The following is a 23,028-nucleotide window of genomic DNA, read 5'->3' on the forward strand; positions in this document are numbered from 1 at the left end:
GACCAATACAAGCGGAGCACCAATAAAATGTTTCAAAATCTGGTTTTCTTTTTCCCTTTTATGAGCTTCCACTGCGTGCGCTGCGGAAACTTTTCAGCTATTATTGAACGTTTTAAAGCCATTAAAACTTGGAACTTATCAGCAGCTGTTGTGTAATCCAAAAACTAAATTAAATTGACAGATCATAACAATTTTATTAAGGTCTACAAATTGTATATCGCTGGAGAAGAAAAAAATCTATTTTTGTGTTAGTTACAATTTTAAAAGAAACCACAAAACATTAAAACAAGTAATTGTCCAAAAAATGTATAAAAAAAAATACATTTATAAATTATTATTACACATACAAAAATATAATCGCCATTGAATACGAGCTTGTAAATTCGTCATATCAGTTCAAGCTGGGCATGGCTGCATACAATCAATATCGCACTGACAGAGCTCGCTAAAGTTAGATAGCTCTTCTCTGCCAGACAAATCTTAACCTAATTGACTAGGTTATATAGTTTCGAGTAGCAAAGCGATTCCTTGCCCTCCTCCAATGCATGCTGAGCCGATACCTCTCTTCAAACCACGACGTCTGAAACAAAATAAAACGCTTGTATTAAAGTAATTAAATTTAGTAATAAAAATTATTCGCAGTTTAGTCCTTACAAGTATATATAAGTGTTTATAATATAGTTTAAAAGTTATATATATTATTATATATAAGGGGCTATAAATAAAAATTCAAATCTAATAATTTGTTGGTCACTCTGCATTCATTGATTTCTGCTAAAGTCGCTTGACTGATCGTGGGAACGAGAAAAGAAAAATCGGTAAATCAGTTGTTGTTAGATGTGTCTATTTCAGAAGATACATGCCAATAGTATTGTTACACCGGTAAGAGTAACGCCATCTATCGTCGAATAGCAGCAACGAATATCAAAAGAACTCGTAAAAATCGAGAACTCTCGAGAATCGCAACGCCATCTATCATCAAATAGCGATAACACATATCGAAATGTCTGGCCTTGCCGAGAATGTTCTCGTTAATTCTAGGGATGTCGTATCGGCTATAAAGGCGTTGCGAAGATGACACGAGTCAGGTAGTAATCAGAACTACTCGAGTCGAAACAGCGGACGGATCACTTGAAGCGAAGCGGAAGAAGTGAATTGAGAATTTTAAACTGTCCGTTAAGTGTTTTAAGCCTTAAATAGAACTAGAGGTCCCGCAGTAGTCGAAATTCGACTGTAATTAATTGGAATTGTAAGTTTGTACACTATTATGATTGTATTTTATACTTATATAATCACAAATTTCGCCAAGACTACACTATAAAAAAATATTAATAAAGACAAACAATATTTAATCTATTCTCAATTTGACCACAGACGTCAAGAACAAAAGTTTGACAATAAATAGTATGCATGCATGTGTGCGTCAAATACATGGTATGTAGTGTGTGTAATGTTTTCTTTATTGATTTATATTTTATTTTATTGATTTTATGTATCTTTTATGCATTAGTTTAAAAAAATATTAGCATTGTGCACTTCTTCTCTATATTCTCTATAAGTGTGGAAAATTTCAAACACCTCCGTCTGCGCAATTTTCGTAAAAAGGGATACAAAGTTTTTGCTTCATTTAATTAATAGATTTTAATTTGGTAGAATTTTGTTTTATCCTGAACCCCAGCGCGAAACAGTATGTATGATGTCCAAATCTTTATCACAGAACACAGTTGCAAAACAAATAGGTTTTTTTTTATTATGTTGTCATGACAGAAAGCGACCATACTTTAGAGATGTGTGCTTACCTGAGCTCATGAGCTAAATGAGCTGTGATCCTGGCCCCAGACGCGCCAACAGGATGTCCCATAGCGATGGCCCCTCCGTTCACATTTAATTTACTTTCGTCTAAGTTTAGCTCTTTAATACAAGCTAGAGTCTGAGCGGCGAACGCTTCATTAATCTGAAATTTAAAAGCAACAATTATTCACAAAATCTATGAGTGGGCGAGCTCACAGCCCACCTGGTAAGGAGAACGGCTGTCAAGACTTTTAATAAACAAGGATTTCACATGACCACGATAGCTCTGCCCAGAGTAACTATGATGATTTTTATAACCTAAAACTACTTGACCCCCAACTAATTTGTATTCAGAGATCATATCCGAGCAGTAAATCACGCTGTACCCACCTCTACCAAGTCAATATCGCCAAGTTTAAGCCCAGTGGCGGATAGTAGATTGTTGATGGCGGGAACAGGTCCTATACCCATAATGCTGGGGTCCACACCAACAAACGACCAGCCGAGGAGACGAACCAGTGGAGTCAGACCGTGTTGCTTGACAGCTTCTTCGCTGGCGAGAATCACAGTACCGGCACCATCATTTACGCCCTAGAAAGTGATGCGAATCAAATTTAGGTTCATAAGAACTCTATTAAATTATATTTAAGGAAGTGAAACATTGCGAAGATGAGTGGACGAGCTCACAGCCAACCTGGTATTAAGTGGTTACTGGAGCTCATAGTCATCTACGACGTAAATCCGCCACCCACCTTGAGATATAAGTTCTAAGGTCTCAAGTATAGTTAGAACGGCTGTCCCACCCTTCAAACCGAAACGTATTACTGCCTCATGGCAGAAATAGACAGGGCGGTGGTACCTACGCGCACGGACTCACAAGAGGTCCTACCACCAGTAAGAAAAGCATTCAAGTATGGAGCCAGAATTTTCTCCTGCATTCGAGTAGATAAATAGTATATCGTCATCATACATCAAAACACTGAATCTCTTTAAAAAAGACTTTGACTGAACCTCCAACCCAAGCCCAGACTAGTTCAAAGAGGCAATAGTGGCACATATCAGATGCTCAGATGTGGTCATAGTCCACTAAATATATTAACAGTTATTAGGTACGTATGATCGTATATTACAAATCTTACCGTCGAGCATTTTCGACAATTTTCCTCGTAAGTAATCTTCTTCGTAAATCAACACGTAATTTTCAGCTTAGATTATGATTCTTATTTCCAGATGAAACAGTTTTTTGTTATTACGGAAGACTGTCCGCCTGTAATATAGCGCGTAAACACAAGAACTCTAAACTCACCGAGGAATTTCCAGCCGTCACTACTCCTCCCTTCCTGAACAACGCTGGTAATTTACTTAGCGATTCGGTGTTGGTCTCCGGTCTAGGATGCTCGTCTCTGTCCACCAGTACTTCTTGCCTTTTCACTTTGACTGTAACCGGGGCCATCTCAGCCTTGAAGACGCCGCTGTCGTGCGCTGTAATGTGCACCTCGTGAAATTTCTACGGTTTTGGTTTATCGCGCATGTAAAGAAATCGCCGCTCTCGTCGAACTCGTCGATTACGACGAAAATTTTAACGAGCGAACCAGCCGGTGCTTGAGAGACTTTTGAAAAGCATCGACAGTGAATCCGGGGGATCCCACAAAACATGTTTCGGGCGACGGTGACTTTGTGTTGCTCCATCGCGGTCAGATAAGTAATTTACGGCGCTCACAATAAGAGGGTTTTCATGTCGCGCCGCTTTATCGATGTAGCGTTCTGACACTTCATTACGGTACTTTTTTCGGATTTACGTACGCTTTTCTTACACATTTGTATATTGTTAGCTAGATTATGTGCGTGTTCATTAACTCGATTTATTTAATAATAAAATCGAACCTGTTTTCCATCTCTGCTGGGATTGAAGCGAAAACTGATCAACTTCTCCCCTTTTGAGTTCGTATTTCTCAGCCAAATTTTCAGCAGTTTGAGGCATAGTGTAGTTGCAGTATGTGTCCAGAGATCCCGCTGAGAGGGAATCTTCGAAGGGAATATTCACGCCCAGAGGTACTCCGAAACGGGTGTTCCTGACGACAAACGGAACTGCTGACATGTTCTCCGTGCCACCTGCTAAGGAAATCTGAGCCGTACCTGTTAAAATATCCTGGAAAATGGAGCATAGTCAATAATTCTTCTCAATGCGCTGATACCATTTCTATATTATTCCACAATACATATTAATAATCATATAGTGACTTTGTCTCGCATCTACTTGTATAAAATGAAATTAAACATTACCTAAACTAACTCACGACCCCAAACCTTGAATGTTAGTGATTATAAGACACGACACGTCTTAGAATAAGGCTGCTTTTGGATGCCAAACGCGTGGCATTAAATATTCAAAGACAACAGCAGTGTCTTCGTAATGTACCTAATTATAAAACAGCTGTTACAACAAAATAATTAAATTAAACTGTTTAGTCAGAATAGACGGCGACTGGCAATTATAATCTAGAAGGCCACAACGGCAAATAGGAGCGATGAATTGCGAAGGAAGGAAGGCGGACAAGAAATGGATTAGGAGAACCGGGCTCAGTGGTGTAAACTGGGACAGACCTATGCCCAGCAGTGGACGACTCTGGGCTCATGATGGTGACTGTCTTAATTGATTCGCCCATCTCACAAGAAACAAACCTTTCTTTTTCATTTTTGGGATGATGGGATTGGTTTCGGCCCAGAAGCCTTTCCAGCTTCTTTAACACCTGACCAGTTAGGCGAGCACGGGCTCAGCTAGGTGGACTGACATTTGCTAAGAACTGCCCGAGTGTCTCCGCAGACCTCACAGCTCAACATCGTGAATGCATCTACTACCTGACCGAATTCGCGATTTGGCCTAATAAAATAAAGATCGGACAAGATGCCCGCTATCAAATGTCTGCATGTGTTTCATAAATTAAGCAGCAATAATAAAGAAATGAGTTTTAACATTTTTCAATGAACTATCATTTCTTTCACTCACTTGGGCACTGTTAATGACAGCTTGGAATCCTGATCCACACAATCTGTTGACGCCCAGTGCAGGTTTTTCTTGTGGCACGCCTGATTTCAGGGCTGCGTGACGGGGTGATAAACCACCGTCTGATGTTCCGCTTAGCTAAAATATTAAGTTATTTGATATATTATATGGAGATATATTTTATAAAAAATAATTTAAAAACACTTAATGGTCTATTTACTTACCGAATAAACCTGTCCAATGTTGACAGTGTCGACCAAAGCAGGAGCAACATTTCCGGCCTTGAAAGACTCCTTAGCGGCGACTGCTAGTAAGTCGGATGGATGAATGTCTTTCAACAGACCCCCCATTTTTCCGAACGGGGTCCTCTTCGCCGCGACTATGAAGATGCCTGGTGTATTCAATGCAAAAAAAAAAGAAAAAATACAACTTTTAATACACCAAAAAAAAAGACATCACATATATCTACATCCAAAAGACAAGCACATTCTGGAATAGTTAGTCATAACGAAAAGTATCGAATTAGTATTCGAATCAAGAACATCAATGAAATATTCGAATACAGCGTCCAGTACTTTTTTTTCCCTCCTACCTACACTGATAGCCTTGAGAGGCTATTTTAGCTTCTCCTTAACGTGTAGGTGAGCTCATGGGGCTCAAACCGGGAGTGTTGTTAACACTGGCCCTAGCAAGAGCAGTGCTTCGCAGAATCTACACCGGGTCGGAAACGCGACCCACCGAAAAGTTTCGGCGAGAAACTCAGTGGGCTATGTCTATGTGTTAATTCACTCGTCGAGCCCTTCGCCGCAAGCGACAGTTTCGGCGAGGACGGTGACCGGTGCTTGAGGTACCTACCTAAAAGCACCGTTAATGGATCGGGAGGATCCGTAATGACGTGTTTAGGGCGACGTCGACTGTTTACCATTCGGTCCACCGGATCGGGTATGCGTTTAGTACTCGACCGCTTTACTGAATTCCAGTATTTCAATAGTGCCACTCTTTCAAGGCTAAAGAGCTGTTTCTATCGATAATATGTTTACATAGCAACTTGCATGAACAGTAGAAAGCACAACCATATCTCGTCGTACAGATTGTGTGTTATCGAGTCGGCACCCGAGTGCTGTCAATATATGAATACTCTATTTAGGTTATTCGAACATGCGAATATGGTGCTTTCAGGGTCTTGAATCACCGGTCATTATTCTCGTCGAAATCGTCGATTACGAAACGAGCGAACTAACCCATAGACACAACCCACTTCGTTTCTCGCCGGATTTTCTCAGTGGGTCGCGATTCCGATCCGACGCTAGATTTTGCATACACTGCTCTTGCTAAAGCTACTATTAGCAATTATTTTAAGTTGAGCCTCGTGAGCTTACCTCCCTTCTATGGCATAACTGGAATAGCCCCTTAGGCTACCAGCGAATTAGTAGGGGAAAAAATATATATACATATACGTATATATGTGTCGGAGACGGTCATTAGTTTGGTAGCAAAACGAAGCGTGGCAAGATTCCCGAGAGGTGACAACACGATCGCGATGTCGTCGGAGTTTTTTTTTTAGTTTTTTTTTATTGCTTAGATGTGTGGACGAGCTCACAGCCCACCTGGTGTTAAGTGGTTACTGGAGCCCATAGACATCTACAACGTAAATGCGCCACACAGCTTGAGATATAGTTCTAAGGTCTCAGTATAGTCACAACGGCTACCCCACCCTTCAAACCGAAACGCATTACTGCTTCACGGCAGAAATAGGCGGGGCGGTGGTACCTACCCGTGCGGACTCACAAGAGGTCCTACCACCAGTAATTACGCAAATTATAATTTTGCGGGTTTGATTTTTATTGCACGATGTTATTCCTTCACCGTGGAAGTCAATCGTGAACATTTGCTGAGTACGTATTTCATTAGAAAAATTGGTACCCGCCAGCGGGATTCGAACACCGGTGCATCGCTCGACACGAATGCACCGGACGTCTTGTCCTTTAGGCCACGACGACTTCAAAGTCTGGAGTTCGGCTAACTTCGTGCTACGACAGAGCCTAGCCGATGGAGGCGCGTAGACACCATCACAATTATCAACCGGCCTTCTTGAAGAGCGGTGCCTCTATCCTAAGAACTGTCATTCGTTTTCGTTTGCTAATGTCAAGAGAAATTTTCTAAATTGTTCTAAGACAACCAACGTGTTTTGTGTACTCAATATTTCTCTGAACTCGATCACCCAATTCGCCCCCATCCGACGATGGTGTTAATAATGCGGTTTCATAACAAAATATTTATAAATGCGAGAAACTCTTAAGTACTCGATTATTGATTCGAGTCGATCTTACACGGCCAGTCTTATGCTGCAACATATATTATGCTAACATTGATCTCTATGTAACAAGAGATTAGTAGAGAAATCTGTAGCCTTTCCAACACAGTGCACACTTTCCACTATTATTTACACTCTCCTTTGAACTTTGATCGACGTATTTTTAACAACTTAATCCTACAAAAACCTGATATATCTTATCGCTATGTAATATGAAGATAAAAATACCAATGCGAATATTGATATATTGAAATGGAAATGAAACTAGATAAGTTACTATACGAGTATACTGCACTTGCGAACTAAGGATTAAAAAACCAGTTGATTCTTCAATCATCAGATAGTAGGCTAAACATTTATTCAACACTTTGTTTCGTGTTTGTTCTGGTTCTTTATGTTACAATATACATAATATTGTCTATATTATATTAAACTAGATAAATCTTGCCGTTTCAAACGTGATCAATTCAGAAGGAACACGTCATATATTTTCATAAAGAGTTGTTTGTGTAGCTCTCTGGTCTATATTGTAGTCCTTGGATTGTACAATTACGAACCAGTGAACATATTGTCCTATTTCATCTAGCAAATTGGCGGCGTTATCCGGGTCTTGAAGAATCGGAGCATAGATTGCTGAGCTTCTTCATGGCTCACCCGATTTTAATTTGTTATCCTGGACAACGTGAATTGGTGGGGTAGCCACTTTAAGAATTGGGTTCGATGTCGGCATTCCGTATGACCTCATCGGCACGCATCTCAAAAGTTGCCTCTCGGAGCATCGGTGTCGGCATTGCCGATGTGCGATCCGTACAATGCCGATCAGTGGACGCACTTATATGACTTTCTATACAAAGAATACTACGATCCGTTAAATGCGATGCGTCCGATGCGTACGATACCGACCTGTGGACGCTTAGCTTTAGTGTATTAGTTAGTTCGTATTTAATCACAGATCCTCGTGCACCCTCGCGGGGGCATGGCGACGAATCTATGAGAGATGATACAACGTAGTAATTGTTTTAATACTTTTAATGACCTAATTCAAAAGTTTGTAAACATTCTTACCTTTGTTGACAGCGACGGCCATTTTGGAGTTAACAGTTGAACGTACGCGTGCACTGGCGCGTCGACCGGCCACACGACTGAATTGTGTTTTTAATTCGTTTCTTCGTTATCGTCATATCACGTATTGAGTGTAGCAATGGGAGGTAGCCTCCTCAAAATCTGATTGTTGCTATACTTATATTTCCTAATTTGCTCGTTCCCAAAAATGTTTGGTACCAAAATCAAAGTCAAATCTTTGTGAATAGCATTTCATTTTTGCAACATTACACGCGAGCCAATTAAAGTTTAAAATTTGGAAAGAATATGTATCATAACAAAAAGCTTCTTCAGCTATTTGAATAGGGTAAATTTAATTGAAACTCAATTAAAAACATTGAAATGTCAACAACAACAAACGAAGTTTTCTTCATACAATTAATTGGGTGAGCATATTTTATATAGGCTTTTAATGATCATATTTATATTATCCAATAATAAAAAGCTTTTTGTTTTTGATTTAATACTATTGTATTAAATCAAAATTTTGATGCAAGAAGCATAGTTGGTCCACTGCGTCATCCATAAGCCTGCTCCTTCTGGATGATAGCACGTACCCCGACGTCGAAAACATACGTTCGGAAGGCACAGAAGTTGCTGGGACTAATAGGTATTTAAATGTTATTTTGTTTAAAGGCCTTAAATGAGTATTGCTGATTCAAAAAGTGCCAGCAATTTCGGTGGTTTCCTGTGGCGGCTTCAGTCTCAATATACATTCGCACTATATTCACTGCGGCCGTCGTGGCGTTCGGAATATCCAGTTTTCGCGAATGCAAAAAATCCAGAATACCAGGATTTTTAAAATTGTTTGTGGTTTCTTCTGGCTGTTCCGATGATAAAGCGAGAGTTGAAAATTCTTTAAGATTTCCCAGTTCACGACGCACCATCTCTTTTGCACACAACATGTGCTCTGGTTGGCGAAAGCCATTTCTGAGTGTTGGGTGCAGATATGTGGATATTTGGGTCACGGTCCTCATTTAGTACGCTAAAAGTATACCAACCATATTGTGGTTATTGCACTGTAGTTTTTAAATGTAATGCACGGTAATTTGAGTCTGAAACACGGTTTTTTTTAGGTAGCTTGTATATTTGATCTGGTAGCACTGGTGTGAACTGTGAATGTAACGCGTAATTAAAAACCGGTATTCTTAAATAAAAACCGGTGTTTATCGGTATGTATAAAAACCGGCTTTTCTCCGGTTTTCTTCGAACCGGCTTACATCCCTACAGTTCACCCGCAACCACCGAAGCATACACACGAGAATACATCCGCACCTCGCTCGCTACCATTTCTTTTCGAACTTGTTTGTGGGACCCTCTGGAGTATTCATACCTAGTGCTCCAGCTGGACAACACAAAAGTATGTTTTTTAATAGTTGAACATCCATTGTAAATAATACGTCGCGGCGTCGTCGGGTCCCGGGTACCCAATAGCATTCATAAATCCTGCCCCTGTTGATAACCTTATCTAAGTATAGGTATTTTTGGCAAATCTCGTATATATCATATTATCATGCTTAAAGACGGGTCTTGGATTTTTTTCAATATTTTGAAATGCCGTTGTACTTTGACGCCCGCTGTCCACCGCCTAACACGGGCATTCTGCGTAGATGTCCATGCGTGACCAGCTGATCGGTGTCATCGTGTAACCAGCTCGTTATTATTATTCATACATTTCTTTCAAAAATTCATATTCAATTTCAGTTTATGAGTTCCCGATATTTCGTATGCAAATAATAGTTTATTTTCTTTCTATGAATGAGGGAGGGTCCGGAGGCCTTTCCAGTTTCACTAGGACAGGTGGACGAGCGAAGGCTCAAACAGGAGGGGTGTGATTTCTTAACAGATGCCCGAGCGCCTCCAAAGGAGACCTAACAACTCAGGAGCAGCTGCTTCGCGAATGAATCTAATACCGGATCGGAATCGCGACCCGCTGAGAAGATCCGGCTAGAAACTCAGTGAGCTGTGTCTGTGGGTTCATTTATTCGTTGACCCCTTCGTCGCAAGTGACGGGTTCGGCGAGAACGGTGACCGGTGCTTGTGGTACCCAAAATCACCGTTAATGGATCGGGAGGATCCGTAATGACGTGTTTAGGCCACGTCGACTGTTTACCATTCGGTCTACAGGATTGGGTATGGAATTCCAGCGGCTACGATAAGAGGGTTTTCATGTCGTGCCGCCTTCTCAAAGTGGCGCAATTATGCCGGCTGTAGGTACTTACTGAATCAAGCTCAAGTCATCATGGAGATCCACGTCCCTTAGGAACCATGGTGCTCCGACGGCTATCCTGCCAAAACAGGATTGAATGACTTGAAGGGGTTTCAAGTTGGTGCGGGCCGCGTGAGCGAACACTACGCTTGCATACGTCATGACGGGGCGTATGCAAGTTTTGTAGAGTGTCACGTTATTACGAAGGGACAATTTACTTCGCTTGCAAATCAGAGGATAGAGGCGTCGTAATATGAAGGCGGCACGGTCGCGTACCGTTTTAATGGGGGGTGGGAGTATCTATATGTTAACTAAAAGCTCCAGGGCTTCAGACCACCGTACTACTTATGTTATGGAGCATAAATCACTTTCAACTCCAAGCTTAGATATCTATGTTATTATAATTGAGAGGTCGGCCTAATGACCTCAACGCAGACCCTGTAGATTTTTAAGTTGTAGTGTTTATTTTTATGGGGGTCGTGGATACTGTTGGTAATAAAAAATAATTATTTTAACTTTATAAATTATTCCTTAATTTAAGAACGATTAAATCGATGTAATAAATAAAAATACAGCGATTGAAAACTGATTATTTTATTAATAATTTCTTCTTTTTCTTCTATTTTTCACATTTACACTTATATATTAAAAAAATACGTGGTTGTAAGGACTTAACTATAAACATGTAAATTTTATTTCACAGATATTTAATATAGATAAAGTTATAAAATGTATATTTTTTTGTATATTCATAAAAATAATATACATATAATTTTCAAAAATAACCGCTCAAAAATACTTTTCATTAAAAAATAATTAGCAAAATGTATAACAACATAATATTTAAAAAATTTAGAAAAAAAAAATCGTTAATTTATTAAATTGAAATTACATACATTTTTCTTCTTTAACTAAAATAATTGAATTATAATATTTTTTTCCTAAATTTAAAATAATATAATTAAGGCACTTCAAGCACCCTTTACAAGTTGACTTCTGTTAGTGTCGACATCACGCGGCGGCCGCTCAAACAGTCTCGATCATGAGGGCGATGCCCTGCCCCCCGCCGATGCAGGCCGACCCCACCCCGCGCCGCAGCCCGCGCCGTCTGCGGACACAACAGCTTGTACTCACACGTACTCAACAAATGTTCACGATTGACTTACACGGTGAAGGAATAACATCATATATATCTTAAATTAGCGGTTACCGGAGCAGATAGACATCTACAACGTAAATACTGCTACCTACCTCGAGATATAAGTTCTAAGGTCTCAAGTATAGTTACAATGACTGCTCCACCCTTCAAACCGAAACGCATTACTGTTTCACAGCAGAAACAGGCAGGGCGGTGGTATCTACCTGCGCGGACTCACAAGAGGTTTTTTTTTCTATTGCCTAGATGTGTGGACGAGCTCACAGCCCACCTGGTGTTAAGTGGTTACTGAAGCCCATAGACATCTACAACGTAAAATGCGCCACACACACCTTGAGATATAGTTCTAAGGTCTCAAGTATAGTCACAACGGCTGCCCCACCCTTCAAACCGAAATGCATTACTGCTTCACGGCAGAAATAGGCGGGGCGGTGGTACCTACCCGTGCGGACTCACAAGAGGTCCTACCACCAGTAATTACGCAAATTATAATTTTGCGGGTTTGATTTTTATTGCAAGATGTTATTCCTTCACCGTGGAAGTCAATCGTGAACATTTGTTGAGTGCGTATTTCATTAGAAAAATTGGTACCCGCCTGCGGGATTCGAACACCGTTGCATCGCTTCAACACGAATGCACCGGACGTCTTATCCTTTAGGCCACGACGACTTCCACCACCAGCTGATTCTTAATCGAAATACATTGCGCGCAGTTTGCAAATTCATTCCGGCAGCTCTGTAGGTCGTCTGGTGGGTTCAGTTAGGGTGAGCCCAATGAGTTTCTCGCCGGATCTTCTCAGTGGGTCGCGTTTCCGATCTGGTGGTAGATTCTGCGAAGCACGGCTCTTGCTAGGGTTCGTGTTAGCAACGTCATCAGGTTTGAGCCCCGTGAGCTCACCTACTAGTTAAGGTTCCGCTGATATAGCCTCTCTAGATTAGGAAGGGAAAAAAAAGAAAAAAAATGGGTGTATACCTGAGCTCGTGCACGAGGTGCGCCGTGATCCGGGAGCCGGAAGCGCCGAGCGGGTGTCCCAGCGCGGTGGCGCCTCCGTTGACGTTCAGCTTGCTCATGTCGAGCTTCAGCGCCTTGGCACACGACAGCGTCTGAGCCACGAAGGCCTCGTTGATCTGCGCACGCAACTTACATCACCATCACTATGACAATTAATTACTGGTGGTAGGACCTCTTGTGAGTCCGCGCGGGTGGGTACCACCACCCTACCTATTTCTGAAGCGAAGCAGTAATGCGTTTTGGTTTGAAGGGCAGCCGTTGTAACTGTACTTGAGACCTTAGAACTTATATCTCAAGATGTCTATGGGCTCCAATAACAACTTAACACCAGGTGGGCTGTGAGCTCGTCGACCCATATAAGCAATAAAAAAAATCCAAAGGTTCGAAAAGTCTAATCGGTTTTAACAGATCCCTACCTTCTAAAACACTACTGCTCCCCATCCTCCAGAGTAGAAAACTTATTTCTGTACTTAACAGAACTTTTGTTTTGTGTTTTGGGTACCAGTAATAGTAGAAAGTAGGCCCACACCTACACTGGCAGCAAGCAGTTCGATTTGAAGGTATTTCAATGTTATTCCAGTAACTGCAGCGTTTATAACTATAGACAGTGGCCTTTCATTAGTCTAGGAGCTTCAGTAGCCTTCCAGAGATAGATAAGGTGCTTATAGTAGCTAACTTTTTGGCACTTCACTGCAAAATGTCTGCTCTAGGATTGCTCGTAATATGGGAATCAGGTCCTGATATATCTTTAAATAAATACATTTATAAATAATGAAGAAACCAAAACCTGAGCAAAAAACCTGTGCATTCCAGAGGCACCAACAACTAAGCCACCGAGTGTGTCAAGTGTAAGTAATTGAATGTCTGAAAGGAATGGACTGGTTTTGGTCTGGTTGCAAATTTCTTGAAATTACTCAAGCAGCGTTTGGATCATGTCTGCCCTTTATCATACTTTTGGCGTTTGTATTTCAAACTAACCTCAATAAGGTCGACATCATTGAGGGTGAGTTTGGTGACTTTAAGAAGGTTCTCGATGGCGGGCACAGGCCCAATGCCCATGATGCTGGGGTCCACTCCCACATAGGCCCAGCCTACGAGGCGAGCGAGGGGCTTTAGGTTCTTGGCGGCTTCCTCGCTGACCAGCACCAGCGCTCCAGCACCATCGCTGATACCCTGGAGGTTGATCAATTTCAAAACACGCTCTTGAGGCATAATTACTAGTGGTAGGACCTCTTGTGAGTCCGCGTGGGTGGGTACCACCACCCTGCCTATTTGTGCCGCGAAGCAGTAATGTGTTTCGGATTAAAGGGTGGGGTAGCCGTTGTAGTTACACTTGAGACCTTAGAACTTATATCTCAAGGTGGGTGGTGCATTTACGTTGTGGATGTCTATGGGCTCCAATAACCACTTAACACCAGGTGGGCTGTGAGCTCGTCCACCAATTCAAACAATAAAAAAATATGTTAATAATTCTTGAACAATGACGTCAATGTTCACGAGCGACATATAAACATCATACCGTCACTAGTTTTGGGGGAAAGGTATAAAGGACCTCCACCATTGTCACAAATATTTAAGTTTATTGGCTCATTATTTATTTGATACACAAATTGTATTTCATTATATATTTCAATAAGCCTATTGCTATAAGCAAACAAAATACGAATTGGCTATTGGTATACCTGGAAATGGAGATCTTGTGTGAAACCTGAAATGAGTAGTTAAAAAAACTTACAGAAGCAGTTCCAGCAGTGACTAGACCTTCCTTTTTGAAGACGGGGGGCAGTTTCTTCAGGCCCTCGAGTGTGGTCTGAGGACGAGGGTGCTCGTCTACCTCGACCTTGACCTCCTTCCTCTTGATCGTAAGAGACACAGGTTCGATCTCCGCTTTGAATACTCCTGCGTCGTTAGCTGGTAGAAAGTTTTATCTATATATTAATAGGTGAAGCAAAAACTTTGATTCCCTTTTTACGAAAATTTCGCGGACGGAGTATTATGAAATTTCTCACACTATAAAGAATACAGCGAAGGAGTGCAGAATGCTAATTTTTTTTTAATTACATTAAAATACATTAAATCAATAAATAAAACATTACACACACTACCATGTATTTGACACACACACATATTTATACTCATGTTTGTTGTTAAACTTTTGTTATCGCTTAAAATCTGTGGTCAAATTGAAAATATGTTAATACTGTTTATATTTAATATTATTTGTCTACAGTGTAGTCTTGGCGATAACCATAATAATGTTCAACTAATTTCAATTAATTATAGTCGAATTTTTCGACTACTGCGGGATCACTAGTATATTATTCAATAGCGTAAATTCGTAAATGAATTGTGTAACACAATCTTTTATGGCCCCTACTCCTCAAGCCGTTCCCTCACTAATGAGGATCGTGGCTTCGACGGAAACGCTACAGGCAAACTCCTTCACATGCTACGATCTTCGGCAAGGTGAAAAGTCTCGAGGCGTTGCCATTTAGAGTTCTACGACCACTTGAACTCAACAACTGCTAGGGTCAGAGACCAGAGGTCTTTTCGCATCCTTTTATGTATACTTGGTTTTTAATAAATTTTAAGATGCTTTTAGCTCAGAACACACGTTACCACCAGTAATTAAAGTAATAAACCCTCCATTGTGAAATTAGTTCTTGAATATGAACATAGTTTAAGTTTAAGTAAAGTGTATCTGAAACTCGATAGTTCTAATGACATAAAAAACCAACTCACCAGTCTTCCACTTCTGTTGCGATTGTAGAGCGTAATTGTCAACTTCGTCTCTGGTGATTCCGAACTGGGCTCCTAGCTTCTCGGCGGTCATGCCCATGGGGAGTCCGCAGTAGGAGTCCGAGAGTCCGGCCCAGAGGGTGTCTTCGAAGGCGTAGTTGGTGCCCAGAGCCGTGCCGAACCTCACGTTTCTGACCGCGAAGGGCGCTTGCGACATGTTCTCTACTCCCCCCGCTACTGAGATCTTGGCTGCGCCGGTCAAAATGTCCTGTGTGGGATTTGAATAACCCTCTCATTTAACTTTTTTTTTATTGCTTATATGGGTGGACGAGCTCACAGCCCACCTGGTGTTAAGTGGTTACTGGAACCCATAGACATTTACGACGTAAAAGCGCCACCCACCTTGAGATATAAGTTCTAAGGTCTCAAGTATAGTTACAACGGCTATTCCACCCTTCAAACCGAAACGCATTACTGCTTCACCCACCCGCGCGGACTCACAAGAGATCCTACCGCCAGTAATTACGCAAATTATAATTTTGCGGGTTTGATTTTTATTACACGAACAATATTTAATCTATTCTCAATTTGAACACAGACGTCAAGAACAAACGTTTGACAATAAATAGTATGCATCCGTGTGTGCGTCAAATACATGGTATGTAGTGTGTGTAATGTTTTCTTTATTGATTTAATGTATCTTTTATGCATTATTTTAAAAAAATATTAGCATTGTGCACTTCTTCTCTATATTCTCTATAAGTGTGGAAAATTTCATACTCCTCCGTCCGCGCAATTTTAGTAAAAAGGGATACAAAGTTTTTGCTTCACGTATTAATATATAGATTGTCATTATGATGTTGAAACTTAATCGAAATAGACTAGAAATTCTTATTTGCTTCAACGTACAGATGTTCTCAAACTTCGCATTAGTCATCGCGTGCATACTTCTTATGTGTATTTTTGCTTCTAAATACCGATGATAGTGAATTTCGAAATTCATTATTTACAGTATTTTATTTTATTTGCAATGTTTGTTAATTAAGGACAAACTTCGTCTTATCGTATCTTATCTTTTTCCATGTCGGTCCAATTTTGATGACAAAGTATTTCATGGTATGAATCCTGAATCGAATACAAGGGTTAGCGCCAGATAAAGGATTTCTCCAGCAGGGACACCAAATTTTATAATAGGTAGACTTTTTTGTAGTTTGTTGTGTGATATCCTCTACCTAGGAATATCGGGAGATCAACAAATTTGGAAAATGTGGTAAAAGCCCCTAGATCTTCTCAGTGGATCGCTTTTCCGATCCGGTGGTAGATTCTGCGAAGCACTGCTCTTGCTAGGACTAGTGTTAGCAACGTCGTCAGGTCTATTCCTCGTGAGCTTAGGTGCGAAAAAAAAAGTTTCTCACCATTTCTCGAATATGTAATGTATTTGTCGTGCTGTTTGTTTGTATGTTTAGCGGTTACCAGAGTCAGTGAATATGACAAGGTTAAGTGATATCGATCACCTTGAGATGATCAAAGATCAGCTTATGAAGTCGTCGTGGCCTAAAGGATAAGACGTCCGGTGCATTCGTATCGAGCGATGCACCGGTGTTCGAATCCAGCAGGCGGATACCAATTTTTCTAATGAAATACGTACTCAACAAATGTTCATGATTGACTTCCACGGTGAAGGAATAACATCGTGCAATAAAAATCAAACCCGCAAAATTATAATTTGCGTAATTACTGGTGGTAGGACCTCTTGTGAGCCCGCACGGGTAGGTACCACCGCCTTGCCTATTTCTGCCGTGACGCAGTAATGCGTTTCGGTTTGAAGGGTGGGGCAGCCGTTGTGACTATACTGAGACCTTAGAACTATATCTCAAGGTGTGTGGCGCATTTACGTTGTAGATGTCTATGGGCTCCAGTAACCACTTTACACCAGGTGGGCTGTGAGCTAGTCCACACATCTAAGCAATAAAAAATAACATTAAAAAAAATTAAAAATCTCGTCAGTAGGCAGCCCTACTGAGCGGCTGATATCGATAGGCCTGTGGTACATAAATAGCCCCATAGGCTACCAGTGAATAGGTAGAGGAAAAAACAGAAACTTCAAGTTTTAACGTTATACATACCTGAGCGCTGTTCACGATCGACTGGAAACCAGAGCCGCATAGTCTGTTGATGCCGAGCACCGGCTTCTCTTGAGGAATACCAGCTTTGAGCGCCGCGTGACGTGGCGTGTAGATTCCGTCAGTTTGTGATGACTGGCGGAAGGAGAATTACGGTTGGCATTTATTTGTATATGAGCAAAAGCCATCGCGGTGTACCTGGTATTAAATGGCTAGTAATACTTTGATAGGGGAGGTCGAATTCAGCCTTAAAATATATATAATGGAGCATACCTGACACATGCTTGAAGTCCTTGTTACCTTATCAAAGTTACATTGGGGGCAGAAATAAACCGGACATCGATGCCAAGACGCGTAAGTTCATAAAATACGAAAGATACAACTCTTTTCTACGGATCATCATTTGAATATGGTTACACCACGAATGTCCCTTTATGATCCCTTTAGCTCAATAATAGCGCAAGTACCCAACATTTGTTACGCCAAAATCATCTACGTATTCAAAAATCCTAAGGATCTCCGATTATAAAATCTGTCAGACTATGATCAGGAAGATGTGCAAATTTAAGTGAGCTATCCTCACTCACTCAACCTTCAATTCTCTACCCTCTTCGTTCCGGCCTTCAGATAATTGTAACTGTCAAGATTAAAGCGCACAAATAAAGTCTTTAATCATCAATGACTCAGTCCTTAATCGTTTTATTTTGTATTTATAGTTTCCGATGTTTTGAATACTTCATTGGGTTCATTTCAAATCATTCATTGGCGATTTTGAATATAACGAACGAATATTCAGGTCGGGGTCTCCTCGCTAACATACGTAGTAAAAAGGTCAATCCCGCCCGATTAGATCAACTTCAAATTTCACACACTTGCATTTAAGGCTAAGTATTCATGCAGAAGGATCGATGCATTAGAAATGTGGTGCTGGAAAAGGATGGTTCGTATATCTTGGACTGAGCATCGCACCAACGCCTCGATCCTAAAAGAACTGAATAACTCTCAAAGGTTGTCGTCAACAGTGCAATCCAGGATTCTTCGATATTTTGGACACGTATCGCAACGGCCAGCAGACTCTATTGAGAAACTTGTTGTTTAGGATAGGGTCAATGGTAAGAGATCTCGTGGACGAATCCCCATGCGCTGGACTGATCAGGTGAAAGACCTTACTGAAACTCCACTTAACGAGTGCATGCGCCAGGCCTCGGTTCGCAAACTATGGAAAACATCTGTTAAGGCTTTAATAAGCAAGAATTCCTTATGACCACGACTGCTCTGCCAAGAGCGACCGACTATGATGATTCATGCAGATTCATTCCTTGCCATAAATTACTTACAGAGATGACTTGGCCCACGACCATGCTGTCGACCTGAGCCGGGGACACTCCGGCCTCCTTCAGCGCACCGACAGTGGCTATCGTCTGCAGTTCGGTCGCGGATGTGTTGCGGAAGACTCCGCCGAAGGTACCAAACGGCGTCCTTTTAGCGCCCACGATGAAAATCCCTTCATAAATTATATTTATAAGTTGCGTAATTACTGGTAGTAACCACACGGGCAGGTAAAACCTGATATAATTTAAAGTTCTTGGTAGCACAGTCCAATCTTTAAATCGCAGAGTGCAGGCAGTTACGAAATAATATACTAACACACTTTTATAAATTAGAATTAATTACGTTAATGCTTTAGAATTTTTTAACCAAATCACAGTTTTGTTATTTTGTTTTACTTCACGAATCGACAGAATTTTTTTCATTTTTCAAGACACCTATTGTCACTGCTGTCTATGTATATGTTTCTATATCTATCAACTCCAATAAAACCACCCTGCCTATTTCTGCGGTGAAGCAGTAACGCGTTTCAGTTGAAGGGTGGGGCAGTCGTGCTGTAAAAACTGAGACCTTGAAACTTACGTCTCAAGGTGGGTGGCGGCATTTACGGTGTCGTTGTCTACGGGTTCCGGTAACTAATTAACACCAAAAAGAATATAAACCGTGGTTCGAAGCTTAGGTAGCTGTATTTTTGTTTTGCCGACTTTTCACTAATTAGAATTCTACAACACACATCTATGCTGCAATTTCAATACTCTGAGGACTTTGCGTCATATGCTCGCCACCGACATGAGTATCGTTACGCCGGTAAGAGTAACGCCATCTATCGCCGAATACTCGAACGAATATCGAAAGACCTAGAACGCTCGAGAAGTATAACGCCATCTATTGTCAGATAGCGGGAACCACGACTAGAGATGTGTGGAATATTCTCGATAATTCTAGGGATGGGGTATCGGCTATAAAAACGTTGCAGGGATGGCACGCAGTCAGTCAGTAATCGGAACTACTCGAAGCGAAACAGCGAACGGATCACCTGAAGCGAAGCGGAACAAGCGAATTGAGAGTGAGTGTTTGTGTTTTAACTGTTGAATACAGTTTTTTAGTTGTACTTTGGTAGAATTTTATTTATCCCGAACCCCAGTGCGTAACAATATTATCTTAACGTTCTTGTACAGACCGTGGTCATGCAAAGTGCGTTTCTAGAGATAATTTGAGGCACGCACGTCAGGCTCTGATACACATTTTCTAGAGATAATGAAATGAACATTATCACCGTACGTTAACTTTGTACTTCAGAAGTACTTGGACATTAGACTTTGAACAGAAATAAAGATATTATCGAATCATTTTCGGATTAAGTTTGATAACGATTGTATTTCTAGCGGGGGGCATTTTTATAATTCGGAGCGAAGTTCTTCTTGATCAATTACATAATCTGGTAAAACATCAGAGGCCACGCCGTTTCCCCTTAATCATCATTTTTGCGGCAGAGGCCGCAGTATACGTGGCTTAGTGGGCAAGATGCCCAGTGTTCTCGTGTATACCGGTGGTGCGACTGTATCGTTACTAACTCATTACATGAGGTGACCGTAAGGAAAATTCTAGATGCTTCGTTATTCCTGAATTATAAATTAAATCTTTCTGAAGTACAAAATACAAAGTTATCCGCGGCACGCATCTTGTCGTGTAATAAAATTAAAGATTAATAAGTATCAATAATTATCGTGTTGCCTGTCAACAACGCGAAGCCGGCACGTTTTCTGATATGATAGATAGGCATATGTTTTTTTTAAAAAGGAGGGATTGCTATATCGTTGGTCTTTCCAGCTTGACCAAAGCGGAGGACGATTTAGATGGATCAGCTGTGAAATAGTTTCTCAGCAACAGCTTTTTTTTTCCTACCTTAGCTGAGAGCCTTGAGAGGCTATTTCAGGGTAACCTAAACTAGTAGGTGAGCTCACGGGGCTCAAACCTGACGACGTTGCTAACACGAACCCTAGCAAGAGCCGTGCTTCGCAGAATCCACCGGCGGATCGGAAACGCGACCCACTGAGAAGATCCGGCGAGAAACTCAGTAGGGCTGTGTCTGAGGGTTAATTTACTCGTCGAGCCCTTCGTCACAAGCGACGGGTTCGACGAGAACAATGACCGGTGCTTGAGGTACCTAAAAGCACCAGCAACAGCCCGAGCGCGTCGGAAAGACGCCTAACTGCTCAGAGACAGCTGCTTTGGGTCTGGATAGCTATCGCAAATCTACTATAAAGATTCAGTGGAAAGCAGCCTGGTGCTAAATATCACGAGTACGATGACCTCTGCTTTGGCTGCGTCTGTTTTACCTCTGCTTTGGCTGAGAGTGACTCAGGTGGATCTATCAGGATGCAGTTAGAGCACAGAGCATGTTAGTCGGAATTTTCATTTTGATTTCGCCAGGTAGATACAGGTGGGAGAGGGCTTATGTCTGTCAACAGCGTGAACAGGAAAAAATGTCTCCCCGTCGGTTTTGGGATGCTGGGATGCATGTGACTAGGAGATGTAAGGAAATGGTAGTGCAAGGTAGAGGGATTTTACTGGTGGTAGGACCTCTTATGAGTCCGCACGGGTAGGTAACACCACCCTGCCTATTTCTGCCGTGAAGGAGTAATGCGTTTCGGTTTGAAGGGTGGGGCAGCCGTTGTAACTATACTGAGCCCTTAGAACTTATATCTCAAAGTGGGTGGCGCATTTACGTTCTAGATTTCTATGGACTCCAGTAATCACTTAACACCAGGTGTTATTGCTTAGTGGTGCCCACCCACCTAAGCAATGAAAAAAAAAGGAGGAAGAGGTCAACCGAAGAAGACATGGAAGGAGTGTGTGAATGACGATATGAGAGAGAGAGGAGTGATGTTGAGATGACGGCTGATAGAAGAGAATGGAAGAGAAAAGTTAGCTGGGCCGACCCCACCTAGTGGGATAAGGTGGAAAAAAAGAGAGGTTTTGGAAGCGCTGCATTAAGAAGAAAAAGTATTTTCACATTACACGATCTTATCATGTCAAAGAACTGCCAACGACGTGCAACCCGCCACCGCATTCTTCCTTCAGTTCTGTGTTGGTGAGAATCTGACGAGCGACAATATAGGGTCGCTAAGTGCTTAGTCGAATTACAGCACTCGTCGAGAGGGAGGGTAATGGGAGAGATGTGCTCCGCACTAATCACTTCACTTTCCCCCTTTGTCTTTTCATGAGTTCCAACTCATGCGAGGTTCGGGTGCGGATTGTTGAGCGACAGGAGGTTTTAGCCAGTTCAGCTCCGACATGCCACGCCCTCCATCCCCAGTGGAGGCCGGAAGTCCGGCGATTTCCTTCGGACCAAAAAAAAACCCCACTCTCGACGTGAAGTGACGATCCGATGATGGATTAAGTCTCGGCGAGTCACGGCGCAAACAGAAAAGGTTAGGTATTACAATAAAACAATATTAGCACTCCACTTGATGATTAAGTGGTTGCTAATCTCTCATCAGGTAACCAAATAATATTAGAAAATTTCTCGTAAATTATTAATTTAATTTCTCGTAACATCAAATTATTCCAAAAAAACGTCAATTATTTCTAACACAATTTCAACCATCAGAAGGTAAATATAATCGTGAATTTGCCGTGTATTATTTAATTATCATTATACCTTCGTATTTTTGTGAAGAAAATTTTGTATTGTAGGTATATAATTAATTCGGACTTTGATTTCAATACTTTGGTCAAGGTCGTTGAACTTCAAATGCAAGCCAGCTACGTGTTCAATTTTGTTAAACTATATATGTTAGTCTTTTTCTTTTATGGAAGTATGTATGTAGTTAGAGTCGCAAAAGTTATAAATTCTTGCTATCGTTTTCAATGTGGAATTTGAACTCTACAAGTTCAAATTTCAAAATTTAAAACACATATTACGGACTCCTTATATAAGATTATTTTACATCGTCTTACCTTTAACTGAAGCAGACATGATTCAAAATTATACCTATCCAGTTAACGTAGAACTGAAATATATTTTATGATAGCTGAACTACGCACAGTGCACACGATAACTCACACACAACAGATGAAAACTACAGACTAATAACCAATTAGAGATAACGCTAATAGATTGGTCGCAGGCAACTGTGAAATACACAGACTAAATAAATATTTTCATAATGACGCTTTTTACATTTTCAACTTAACTTTATTATGTTTATCATTGTATTACATTAAAGAAAAAAAACGGATTTGACG

At 41.1% G+C, this 23,028-nt stretch overlaps 2 protein-coding genes across 2 annotated transcripts; both read right to left on the bottom strand.

The window, feature by feature from the left end:
• Window positions 1-169: 169 nt before the first annotated feature.
• On the bottom strand, window positions 170-8,551 carry LOC105841738 (3-ketoacyl-CoA thiolase, mitochondrial). The gene is made up of 8 exons (XM_012691065.4): window positions 8,175-8,551; window positions 5,020-5,186; window positions 4,799-4,933; window positions 3,676-3,940; window positions 3,098-3,273; window positions 2,182-2,382; window positions 1,800-1,954; window positions 170-580 (listed from the first exon to the last, which is right to left on the bottom strand). Exons 1-8 carry the CDS (start codon window positions 8,194-8,196, stop codon window positions 499-501), a joined length of 1,203 nt encoding a protein of 400 aa, XP_012546519.1. The 5' UTR covers window positions 8,197-8,551; the 3' UTR covers window positions 170-498.
• Window positions 8,552-11,445: 2,894 nt separating this feature from the next.
• On the bottom strand, window positions 11,446-22,759 carry at1 (putative acetyl transferase). The gene is made up of 8 exons (NM_001195452.1): window positions 22,741-22,759; window positions 18,786-18,952; window positions 17,452-17,583; window positions 15,329-15,593; window positions 14,322-14,497; window positions 13,565-13,759; window positions 12,548-12,702; window positions 11,446-11,527 (listed from the first exon to the last, which is right to left on the bottom strand). Exons 1-8 carry the CDS (start codon window positions 22,757-22,759, stop codon window positions 11,446-11,448), a joined length of 1,191 nt encoding a protein of 396 aa, NP_001182381.1.
• Between the last annotated feature and the right edge of the window lie 269 nt (window positions 22,760-23,028).

The sequence above is a fragment of the Bombyx mori genome, chromosome 19 (genome assembly GCF_030269925.1).
Source record: "Bombyx mori chromosome 19, ASM3026992v2".
Lineage (NCBI taxonomy): Eukaryota > Metazoa > Arthropoda > Insecta > Lepidoptera > Bombycidae > Bombyx > Bombyx mori.

Excerpts from the sequence above, each read along its gene's own strand:
- LOC105841738 (XM_012691065.4), bottom strand. The coding sequence starts at position 8,196 with ATGGCCGTCGCTGTCAACAAAG. Across the intron at positions 3,941-4,798 it reads CTGTCATTAACAGTGCCCAA|GATATTTTAACAGGTACGGC; the intron begins GTGAGTGAAAGA and ends TCCATTTTCCAG. Across the intron at positions 3,274-3,675 it reads CCAGCAGAGATGGAAAACAG|CGCACGACAGCGGCGTCTTC; the intron begins GTTCGATTTTAT and ends TGCACATTACAG.
- at1 (NM_001195452.1), bottom strand. Across the intron at positions 12,703-13,564 it reads ATGATGTCGACCTTATTGAG|ATCAACGAGGCCTTCGTGGC; the intron begins GTTAGTTTGAAA and ends TTGCGTGCGCAG. Across the intron at positions 11,528-12,547 it reads CACCTCGTGCACGAGCTCAG|ACGGCGCGGGCTGCGGCGCG; the intron begins GTATACACCCAT and ends TTGTGTCCGCAG.